This window comes from Dendroctonus ponderosae, unplaced genomic scaffold (genome assembly GCF_020466585.1).
Source record: "Dendroctonus ponderosae isolate FM_Combo_2020 unplaced genomic scaffold, Dpon_F_20191213v2 Dpon_F_20191213_10, whole genome shotgun sequence".
Lineage (NCBI taxonomy): Eukaryota > Metazoa > Arthropoda > Insecta > Coleoptera > Curculionidae > Dendroctonus > Dendroctonus ponderosae.
The window spans coordinates 6563287-6575718 of NW_026017111.1; the positions used below are offsets into that span (position 1 = coordinate 6563287).

The 12432-nt window shown below is 37.2% G+C and overlaps 1 protein-coding gene across 1 annotated transcript in view; it reads left to right on the plus strand.

Annotated features, from left to right (window-relative positions):
* The window catches only part of LOC109535267 (neuroligin-4, X-linked), a gene marked incomplete at its 5' end in the record, with an annotated part of 206712 nt that extends 198988 nt beyond the window's left edge, over positions 1 to 7724 (plus strand). Inside the window, 5 exon segments of the mRNA XM_019901156.2 lie at positions 63 to 209; positions 6836 to 6985; positions 7041 to 7177; positions 7227 to 7424; positions 7477 to 7724. Coding sequence (XP_019756715.1) covers positions 63 to 209; positions 6836 to 6985; positions 7041 to 7177; positions 7227 to 7424; positions 7477 to 7524 — 680 coding nt within the window. The 3' untranslated portion in view covers positions 7525 to 7724.
* Positions 7725 to 12432: the final 4708 nt, after the last annotated feature.

The following is a 12432-nucleotide window of genomic DNA, read 5'->3' on the forward strand; positions in this document are numbered from 1 at the left end:
TTTCACCCTCATTTGACTCGCCCACTTGTTCAACAATTCTCACATTGGAAATATTCTTGCAGCCCAAAAACCAAAGATGAAAAGCCACTACCGCGGGCATAAAATGGCTGTCTGGTTGAACCTCATTCCTCAACTGCACCAACCAGGAGACGAAGACGTCAGCATGCGGCATCACCACTTTTATGAACGGGAACCTCACTTTTACGCAGGTAAGTGTGTGGTTCCGCCCAAAACCCAGTTGAAACCAACCTCCAGGTTCCTCCAATTGAACCCCCCTAAATGCAGGAAAGCATTGCAAATTCGCCAGTTTAGGCAGGCGAGCAACGCGGAACAACTTTTTAATAGGACAGACCGAGAAAAGCAGCCGCAATCTCGGCTGATAAAATCCAATTGGTTTATAATTCGATTTTGGACGGAGTTTCATAATTTTTACGATACTTTATCGTGTTACAGAAAATGTAATTTGCGCGAATGGGGGCGGTCTTTTCTTTGCCTCTAAACAAGTTTGGGGAAATCGGGAAACAGATTTTACGCAATAGCGATTATATAATTCGAACTTAGGAATTATTGCGCCTTTTGTGCGCCTTCAGGCTCTCAATAAGTGCAAAAACAGACTTTGTAAATATTTGGGTCTCTTTTATCAGCTTGGCTCGATCTGGAAGTCAATTAAGCATTGGTTTTGCTGTGAAACAAATTATTTTCAGTTTGCATTTTGTCCATTAATAATCATATTAGTAAAGAGGTTACAGAAAAAAATATATTAACTGGGGGGGATTGATTAATGGGCTGATTCAAAAAACTGAAACATTTTGAAAATGGATTCCCGATTTTTTCAGAAACTTTCTTCCAAACAATTTTTCTTATTGAAAATGCACACTGTGAGTGAAACGAATTTCAAAGTGTGACCTTTTTCCAGTATCGGACCGTTCTGGAAAACGATTTCCTGGTGTTGTTGTCTAGACCTACAAATTTTAATATTTATAAATTTTATGCTAAATTGACGGTTTTTATGCGCATGGGGATCAAATAGGCTTTTATTAAATGAACGCGGAATATATGGAGAGCACTTTGAAAAGTAACCTATTTGAACCGCTTTGTGGGTGCTAATAGAAATTGAAATATTCGCTCTCATGAGAGCCTAAACAAAATGGTTTTTCTGTCCTTTGTAGCTAAAGCAACAATTTTTTTAGGATTGACTTAACTCGTTAGTGCAGTTTCTCCATTTTGTAAAGCAATTTTGAATGCTGTCCAGGTTTCTTTGTACATTTTTCAATTGCCTTATTGCCAGTGCTTGGGATGTGAAAATAGCCGTATCATCTGCATTTATGCAGCACTTTATTCGATCAGAGGAAATCTACAGTGTAAATTGAATAAGCGTCCCGGGTGAACATCTTCTGTAGCTTCGATCAGGCATAGTTTTGACTATCCGATGATAAAAGAAAATATCTGGCGAAAAGAACAGTGAAACCATGCAAGACTTTGAAAATTTTTCCAGTCATCAGATTGTATCCTGGTGCTCTTCTAAGATTTAATTAAGATTAAATGGGTTTTGAGAAGTTTAGGAAACTCAATTTTGTATTAATGCCTGATAATTTTCTCCAAAAATATAAGTTTTAAACTCCTTCTCCAGGTAATCTGCAAAAGTTTGAGCTTTTTGTCTTTTCTCCCTCGTGTCTCATTTCAGAGCCACTTTTTGACTTAGTTTTTCTTTCTGGTTCCCTCAGAGGTAAGGTTTGGTTTTTGATCGCAATTTTCTCAATTTTAAAAGCTCCTTTCTTTAAGATCCAGTTGTAGTTCAATCGCTCAAACAGCTTCAGTTGTCTCCATCGTTGACTAGGTTTTACCAGAATTAGAGAAATTTGCTACTTGGCTTCTTACAGATTTCGTAGGCCTGTTTCTTCAGAACCAGGCCAACTCTTGACTTGGAAACATCTTAGAATAATGTCATAAAACGTGAATTTTCACACAATGTATAATCAAATTTTTCTCTTAGATGGTTTGCTTAAAGCTCCATTTTAGATTTTAGTAGCTTGGTTTGCTTTAACAGGTTTACCAAATTTGCAAGTTTTTTAAACAGTTTTAAAGTCGATTTCTCAAAAATCAGATGTGATATTGAAATCCAAAACCTTAGTTTAATCCGACGGTAAATCTAGCTTTTATAGGCCAAGCAGCAGAAATTTAGCATTTTAATTTTGACGAGAATATTTGTTATTGGCTACTTTGGTCGTTCAAATTTTAAAACCCTATTTTTCAAAAGCCAAGAAAGAAATCCTCCGATGTTAAAATGCTTCAGTCTTGTGCACAGAGTTCCAATTAATACACTTTGCGACTTTTACGTTGTTGTCGCAAGTGGTTTGCTCATAATAAATTTTAGTGCTTATAGCAAATTTGCCCAAATTGACTTTTTCGGATACATTTTTAGAGTCAATTTTTCAATAGTCAGACAGGCTCAGGCTTGGCTCAGAATCCATTTTTAGAGTCTGAGCACATTTCTTCTTTTAATCATTCCTGTCTTATTAATTTGTTAGCTCAATTTCTCCATAATCAGTGCAAATCTTAAAATGTAATTGTTAGTACTTTAGCAAGCAACTTTAACTTTAGGCACACGATGAATTTAGCTTTTATCCCAATCGGTTAACTTTGACGAGAATCTTTACAATTTGATATTTTGTGGCTAAGTTCTAAGTTCTATTTCTCGCAAACCAGGTTAAATATCGCTGTCTAAATATTATGAAATAGTTAGAACGGCTTCAGTTTTCGCAAGTTGCGAGTGTTATTTTGTTGCCTCAAGGGCCCTGCTTAGAATGAATATTTGGAGTTTGATTCAATGATTTCATTTTCGATATTTTTGTTGTAAATTTTTATCTGCCATTTCTCAATAATGAGAGCAGATTCGCTGTTAAGTCGCCCTATTTCTTCAAGCCAGCTTCGCCTTAAAAGCACTCACTGCGATTTTTGTATGAAAAGTACAATTAATATACTCTAGTTTTTTGCTTCATGTCTTGCCCTACTCAACGACAAATTTCACGTTTTTGCACTGGTTAGTAGAAGTTAATTTTTTGGTGTTCCCTCAAACGCTGTGATCGGAACGTATTTTTTCAGTCAATTTCAGTCTCGTTTTTGCAGTTTCTTGTTTTAGTGCTAAAACCTAATTGCTTAACTTCGACGAGAATCTGTACAAGTTGATACTTTGTGCCTTCGCATTTTTAAGCCCAATTTCTCACGAACCAGATCAAATCTTGCTGTCTCGATTTTATCAGATTAGCAATCAGCTTCAGGTTATGCAGGATTTAAGTTTCACTTTGTCCCCTGAATCGCTTTACTCAGAATTAATATTTAAAGTTTGAGTTTTTTATTTGAATTATGTGATGTTTTTTGTCTTTATTTTTATTGTTGACAGATCCACCTTAATTCGTCAAGCAAGATTCAGTTTAAAAACACTCTGATTTTGGTTTTAAAATTCAGCTGTAACTAATTATTTGACTTTGAACCGATTCTTCTCATGTTAATACTTCTTCTTAATTTCTGAGGCTTCTTTCCTGAGTTGTTTCCTCAAGTTGTTACTACAGCTTCAGTGCACATAGTGTAAATTTCTCTTTGCGCTCTAAAGCACGTTGCTCAGAATTGATTTTCAGAATCTGGGCAAATTTCTTGTTTTTACCAGTTGTTTCCGAGGTCAATTTCTTAATAATCAGGGCCGATCTTAAAATGTGATCTTTGTAATTTATCAAACAAACTTAACTTTGCCACACTGTAAATTCCGTTTTTGTTAATCAAGCAGTTTCCGAAAAGCTGATCGTTTAATTTCGACGAGAATTACAACATTTGGGGCTTTGCACCTTACACATTTCTAAGCTCTATTTCTTAAGAACCAAGTCAAATTTGAGTGTATAAGTCTAATCAGATGATTAAATCGGCCTCATTTTACGCAAGGTGTGAGTTTTGCTTTGTTCCCTAAAGCGTTTTGCTCAGAATTAATATTTGCAATTTGCGTTCATTTTTTTACTTTCGATTTTTTTCTTGTACATTTTTAAGCTCAATTGCTCTATAATCGGAGCAGATATCAATATTAAATCCCATATACTTCATAAAGCAAGTTTCGCGTTACATTGTGTTTCTGGTTCGCACAGTTCAATCAGTTTACTGAAAACCAGTTATTTTATTTGGATCAGAAAGTTCACATATTCACACTTTGTCTCTTATGCCTCTCTATTGTCTATCTCTCAAGACCCCGATAAACTCTTGACTTCTAAATGCTCCCAAGTTGTTAACGCAGCCTCAATATACACTGAGCGTGAAATTCACTTTATTCCCTGAATAGTTTTGCTCAGAATTCATTTTTGCAATTTGATAAAATTTAGGCTTTTTGTGATTTCTTTCGCATACCCTTTCTACGTCAAATTCTGAACAACCACTGAAAGTCTGAAAATCTTATCGTCTCGAACTCATCAAAAAAGCTTCACTTTAGCGACAAGCAGTTTGCGACACTCTAATTATTTAACTTTGATCAGAATCTGTCTAATTTTCAACTTCTTGTCCTGCACATTTAAAATACTTTTTTCTCAGAAACCAGGAAAACCTTTGATGTAAAAGTGTTGTTGTTCTTCAAATTTGCCCAATAATTATATAAAATTTACGAAAACGTCTAAAATTTTCTTCTTAGAGCCTTACACATTTGGGCTTGTTTCTTAACAACACGGTCCACGGCAATTTTCACTTATACACAAAGTCATTTGCACATTGATATCTCAAGTGGGTTGCTCAGAATTTATTTTTCAGCTCTGGCTAAAGTTTTCTTAAAAGATCCTATTCTTCATAACTTGTTGTCTTTCCTTCTGTTCCCTTTCTTTAAGGGCCAGGCCACGCACCAAACTGTGAACAATTATGAGTTGTAAAAACCGCTTCTCGTAATACACAGTGCAAATTCCACTTTGTTTTCGCAAGCCGCCTACTCAGAATTAATTTCTGAACCCTAAGCAAAGTTTCCACAATTTGCCATTATCTTCCTAAAATATTTTCCACTTCTGTTCTTTATAATCAGGGCAAAACTTGAGATTTAGTCGCCTTTAGCCCGCCAAACAAGTTTAATTTTTATATGCCAAAGTTGATACATTTTGTTGGAATTTAATTATTTGCCTTTGGCCACTTCTCATTCAATAGTTTTTTCTGGCCCCGAAAAACCAAAGGCTAAGCGTGATTTCCGAGTTGTTAAAACCCTTTCCGCTTGCACAAAATGTGAATTTTCCTTTGCTCTCTCAAATTAATCGCTCTAAATTCACTTCTGTACTCTGTGTAAATTTCACCTAATTTGGCATGATTTTTTAGTCACTTTGAAGGTCAGTTTCTCAATATCTATCTAACAGCTGGGGAAAATTAACTTTCAAAGTGGATAAGCTCTGATTGTTTCAAGCGATTTGGTTTCTGTTAGAAGCGTTAATGAGCCCCATTTGCTTTTTATCAGTCAAGGTTTTTGGTGGTAATTAAGCACATCAGATAAATTTTCTACGGGGTGGCAAACAAAGCATGCAAAATTTTGCTCCTATTTGCACAAAAAAAGTTCCAAAATAAACCAAATAGCTCGAAAGGTTAATCATTTTTGTCCATCTCGTTTTACTGGGTGGTTCTAAAAAATCACCTTTTTGGTCTCGCATAGATAATTTTTTTCTTCTTGGGCCGACTGGCACGATCTGGACCTTATCTTGAAGCTAAAACTTCATAGAGAATTTGAGACATAAATACAGCGGATGCATAAAAAATTATCAAAATAGTCAAAATTGCCCTCCAAATCTGTGATTCTGGCAGGTTTTCCACTAAAGTGAAGTTTACTATCAAATATTTCGTTAATTCCGGTTTACTAAATTATTACCCTCTCAATCACGCTGTGAAGTTTTAGCTTCAACATGAACCATCAATTTTCAAAATCGGTTCAAGGGAACAAAAATTATCGTTTCAAGACCAAAAAAAAGTTGGGCAAAAAAATTTCAAATTCAGTTTTGCATTGCATCATTTGCCACTCTGTAGAAACTTTCTGTGAAGCATAATTTGTTAGCAAAAACACGCACTAACCAACAAAGAATTGCGCTAAATAACGCTTCAAGCAGAAGTAAAATCGCTTACAGCAACCAGAGTGAACAGACTTTATCCAGTTCCAAAGTTGTTCCAAATTTCCCAACTCTCACATTGATTTGTCAGACAAGTTTCCGTTGAGTCACATTGCGAGTTTCCTTTTGATCGTTCAATCAGTTAAGAATGTGAATTAAATTCAAGGTGAAACGCAATTTTTAGCATGCAAAATAGGTGGCGTCTGTAACATTTTCTCACCGGGTTGTTAAATCCATATCCATTGCAAAAGATCCGAACTGCACTTTTCGTCTAAAATCAATAATTAGCGAGTTAGTGAAGGTTTCCCAACCGGTTTCCAAATATAGCAAATTTTTCATTAAAGAGTATCGTGCTAATCCCGGAAAAAGTCGAATTTTTCTCATAAAAACAATCCGTTGCAAAAGTAAAATTTCCATGACTATTGGCTTCTATGGAAATGCGACTACTTCATGCAGCTCTTGGAAGATCGAAACTTTTCCCAAACTATTCGAAGTACTGCAATAGACCCCTAACCCAAGCCATAAGGATGTGAAAAACATCCCCTCAATCAATTAATTACTTCCGATGAGAACTAGAACTTTCTGCTGTCGTTCAACATGCCGCAGGATTTGCGACACTTTCCAGCAACTTGGCAATTAGCTTAAGTGCAGGCCTGGATGATGTACGATGCTCTTTCCCCTGGATCGATCCTGCATTGGTGCAATGAATCATAATAGTATCGTGTGCATTTCAGGAGCCGTTAGAGTTGAATCGTTCACGCGACTGCCGCCCGTAATGCATCCTGCTTCCATGACGGATTCGCAAATGATCGGCGACAGATCTGGACATACGGATTGTCCGCCTGTAAGCACCGCTGAAGAGAACGACGACAATGAGGAGAATGGTGAGGAAGGCAAAAGCCGGTGGCTAAGACTGCTTAGGTTTGAGGACTTTTCCAGATAAAGAGCAGGAGAAACTGCTAGAGCAGCTGACCACTCCGCACTACAGCTACACCGCCGCTTTGGGTGTTACTATTGGGATTGGCAGTCTTCTGCTGATACTCAACATGTTGATTTTTGCAGCAATTTACTATCAGGTGGGCACGATTGATTAAAAGACTCCTTTAGTAACTCGATTTTTTGCAGAGAACCAGAGATCTGAGATCTGAAAACCAACGCTCTCACTCAATCTCCAGACGCTCCCGCGGCACCTCGACTCCTTCAACGGAAGAAACAATGCCGATGTCGCAAAGACTAAGCACTCCGGGCAGTAGCGCACGCCAATCCCCACTAGTCCATAGACGCGACATGGAAATGGCCGAAATTTCCCTGGGTTTCTCCACGGTCCGTCACAGTTTCCCACCCAAACTATCGTAAACGTTTCGATTTGTTTCAGAGGAGCAAAAAAATCTTTAAACGACCCACACCCAGCTTGCTGTTCTAGTGGCTGGATGGTGGACGTGTTCATTTTCAGTGCGAGCATTTTCAGGGACTCGTGGAAAGTGTGCAAACGGGACAATTTCTTTCCTCAGTTCTGCCCTAATGTCGTCGATGGCTATAATGTACGGGTTTGAGTGTGACTAGATCTAATTTCTGTTCTATTGAACTTTTCGAACCCTGAAGGTGAATACAAACTTTTGTTTACATCGGTGTTTTTGTTGCCACTAAGGTACAAGGCAAACCAATTTAATAAAAGGGCCCTACCTAAATTGAAAGGGACAAAAGCGGGTTGTTTTGCAGTCAAAAACGCAGTCAGGTTGGATCCAATGAGTTTGTAGTTTCTTAAGCTGAAACCTGGATTTTAAGGCCGAACGAATTATACCTCAAAATGAAGTTTTAATACTCGCTTGCAATTGACTATATTAAACTGTGAGCGAGTAAAATTTGAAGACAACTAATTTCTGGGCAATATTTTGGGACACCAGCAGATTTCAGGTTGGTAAGAAGAGGAGCAGGGCTCCAAGGAGCAATAGCGCATTGTTATAAAATTTCCGCAGCCTCTAAAGAAGATTAAGAATCAAGCTATAAAAGTGCAAAACTTTAAAAAGTGTGTCCCAACTGGGGTTTTTGAGACTTACAGCTGGGAATTATGTCTGTTTCAAATGGTCCCACCGAAGAAAACAAAGCATAACTCTGTGCAAGGCTCCAATAGTGATGTGCAATTTATGCAGCCTTTATGTAAGATATCAGTCTGTAATTGTACCAAATTTTAGAGTTACGTAGAAGGTTTTTGACGACGACTTCCTAATGATGCCAGCAACCAAAAAATTATCCTAACTTCAGGCAACACTTGAGTATTGACCTATAATTTATGCAGCTTTTACAGAACGTATGAAGCTACAAATCGACAAAAATTAGTTAAGGGTTGGGTAAGCAGCGTTTTTTAAGCGAGCTAAATTTGAAGCGGGAAATTCCGTCTGTTTTAAATTGTGCCACCAAAGGATCATAAGTAATCAAATCTCTAAGGAAGTCTCTAATATTGAGCTACAATTTATGCAGCATTTATGTAATTACATGCTGATGTGGCTGCATTGAACAAAAAAAAGGTGCGTACATTTTTTTGGAGACTCGAATTTTCCCATACATTTTCGACCTACTGCCTTCCCATTTTTGCCGTTTTTAGGTCGGTTTTCATTTCTGCTTTTAATAGTTTTAGAACCTCATTTGGTCTATTGGGTTTTCAATTTGTGTTCATTTTCATCTAAAATTAGCCTTCCGTTTAAGGTTAAGGTTTAAGCCACTTTGAGTATTGCTGGCTTTCCTTTTCATTAGTATCAGTTATATATTTTCTTTTCTGTGGGTGTAAAAACAGTCATGCTTTCTCTATCTCTTCACCCTGTTCCTATGGCCAGTTTTGCTCTGCTTCCTTAGTGTTGCGCTACTCGTTTGTATATCTCTCTATTTCCTATTATTTTTGCTTATGAGCTGCCGCCCTTCAGCCCTTAACTCAAGGATCTCCTCTGTGATTCATTATTTCTTTTCGTGTGTTTTTGGTGTTAATTTTTGACTGCTAGTTCGCTCTGGCCTCATTAGAAGCCATTCTTCCAGTTCAGTGCTTTGGAGCTTTCCTCCTTTACATTAATCATAATTTAAAACATAATTTAAATTAATTTAATTACATCAATCAAGAACAATCAGATCAAGATTTCCTCTATCGGTATTTTGTTTCGGTCATCTCTTAGTCTGGTAATATCGATTGGGGTATTTTCTGATCTTCTTTTTACTCATCAACTTTCTCCTCTCCCTTCGTTGCATTAAAATATCCCATTTAACCCCCCAGTCTTTCGACAACGCATCAAGCTCTCTCTAAACGTGCAAAAATTTGTAGAAGGTTTGTCAAAGGGTTGTGAAAAATGTGTGTTTGTAGACCGTACTAAATTTCAGGAAATTTCCAAAGAAAAAGTGCAACCAAAGAAAACAGATCGCGACTCTAAAGAAGGCGCAAATATTGATCTACAACTTATGCCGCCACAATATATTATATGAGTAGTTGTACTAAATCTTCAAGAATTTGCAAAAATGGTGTTTTCGTTGGAATTTTTTTAATTTTCCGAGTGAAAATTGGTCGGTTTTTAGAGGTGCTGCCATAGAAAACACAGCATAATTCTAGGGACGATTCTGATGTGAACCTGCAGTTTATGCAACCTCTATATAAGACATCCGGCTACAAATCTGGTAAATTTAAAGCTTCCAATTTTCAGATACCGGAAATTCTTTGGTTGACACCAAGCAAAAAAAATCATGACTTCAAGTAACACTCAATTTTTGGACTACAATTTATGTAACTTTTAAACGAGAAATCAGGTTGCAAACTGGTATAATTTAAAAAGAATTGCCCCATTGGGATTATTGGGAGGCTTCCAAATTTAACGGTGAAAATTCGTATTTTCCTAATTTTGCCAACAACCGAAAAAAAACGCATAGCTCCAAGCAACACTTGAGTATTGACCGACAATTTTTGCAGCCTTTAGAGGACGTATGAGGCTGTAAACGTGCAAAAAAATTGGAAAAGTTGTGCGAGTGATGTTTTTTTAGACCCTCCTGAAGTCCATGATGGAACGTCGCCTACTGCAAATGGTACCATCAAAGGAAAAAGCATAACTCTAAAGAGCGCTTTAATTTTGCCCTGCAATTTACGCAGCTTTTATATATCACATCAGTCAGTAATTGTATGAAATTTCAAAAGAGTTCCATAGACAGTTTTACTTGTGAAACTGAGTGGAAAAGGGTTGATTTCTAATGGTGCTCCGAAAGAAAACAAAGCATATTGTATGCAGTTTTTGTATAACCAAACAAGTTATAAACCTTTAAAATTTAGAGATGATTAAGCAATTGGCTTTTTTGGGGGCACTTCCAAATTTCAGAGCGAAAATTTGTCGACTCCTAATGGCGCACCAAACAAAAAAATTGCATCAATCCAAGGAACACTTACTTATTGGGCTAAAATTTATGCAGCTTTTAGGGAACTTATCGGTCTGTAAACGTGTGGAAATTTTTAAAGGCTTGCGTCAGAAACAGTTTTTCCTTGGGCGCTTTTGCACACATATATACCCATTTCTAATCACACCACCGAAGGAAACGAAGCATAACTCTTAGAGCAATGTCTCAATGTGAAATATTTCGAAAACGGTGAGAGATATTGACTTGGAATACGAGCACATTTTTTTTTCGAAAATCTCGTAGAACGCCACGTGGAGAACAAAAAGCAATATTTGAAAACGCAAAAAATGTCTGATCTTTTAAATGGCTCCAGACCGTTGCAGCGCTCTCTTCAATCTATGAAATCGTCGGAAATTTGGATTTGTCGATCTACAAAACTATAAAACTTAAATTTTTATGGTTAAGAAGCTCTTAAAATTAAGCGAAAATTTCACTCGCACGTTGACAATCTGTAACTCGAAAATTGCTAACTTTCAGAAAAGACAAACTTTCTGTCGCTAGAATGCTGCGAGCAGAAGGAAGCATTTACAAATCCGCATAGCGCTTCGATATCGACCATCTAAAGTCGAGCAAACGACTAATCGGAAGACTTGTCGAAATCAAGCTATGTATTCCGTCGCTCTTGATGATCCCACCAAAGAAGCCTTGATAAATAATACTTGGCCCGAATGTGGTTAATCATTTAGCCGACCTTTTGACAAAACCTCAATCTGTAGAGGCCCAGAATTTCATAAAAGTTCCAGTTAAAACTGAGCCGAGCGAGCCCAAATCAAAACTAAGTTAACTATATTGAGCGCTGTTATTGGTGCGAGCAACAAAGGATCTTATCCGAAATTATCACGTAGACCGAATGTTGATCTGCAATTTAGGCATAGTTTCATCTACATGTCAAGCTATAAAAGGCCAAAGTTTTATGAAAATCCACCAAAAGACTCAATGGTGAACACGTGTCGAAATCAGCTAGATACTCCGTAGCTAACAATGATGCCAGCAAAAAAGCATCCATTAGAGTCATTTGACAACCCTTTACACAAAATATCGACCTCAAATTGACCGACATTTCATAAAAATTTAATAAAATTGCTGCTTGGATAGCGAGCATTTAATTTAGTAAAAAAAGTTTAGGTCGCTTTTTGTGTGTGCGGAATTTGTTTATCTTTGGCTGAGAATGGGGATTTGTTTACGCTTATCAGTCAATAACGAGGTTCGAACCCGAAACTTGCATTTGCTACAAATGACTCATTTTTCAACCATTCAGGAATCTGGATCCGGACAGCGTTTTGTTTTACAGAAGTCGATGGCAACCAGGGTTGTAGTTTTCCTTTGATAGCTTTTATGCTGCTCGCATGTGCAGATTTGAGACTGTTATGTAGCGCTTTTCTCTTTCTCGTTCTGCGGATTTATTAGCGGTTTTTCGAAAAAGTTGCAGGTGAATTGTTGATCTTTTTAGTGCCTCTGATTAGAATCAGAAACTTTCCAAAGCTCTCTATCGACAAGGTTTAACTGATCTCTGGTCTTTTTGGAATCTAAAAACGTCGGAAAAAGCCTGCTTCTTGAAAGATGATCTGTTGGGAGCTTGATAGAAAAATTTCTAATAAATATTCAAATATATCATGTCAAGTAGTATAACAAATCAAGCTGCAAACTTCATTTGTTATTTTTACTACCCGGTGGGTCCAAACCTAAGGAGCTGAGCCTCAGACCGACGATTCATTTTCTGTCGGCGTTTTGACGAAATATCAAAGAAATTTGCCACGGATCAGGCTCGGATCGTTCGGTCAGGACGCGGGATAAGAGTACGACCATAGAATCAGGTTAAGGTAAAAAAACGTGGACTATTAGAGTTAAGTTATAATACTAAAATAAACAAGCAATGACCATTTAGAACGGCACCTTTTGGTTGGAAAAAAAT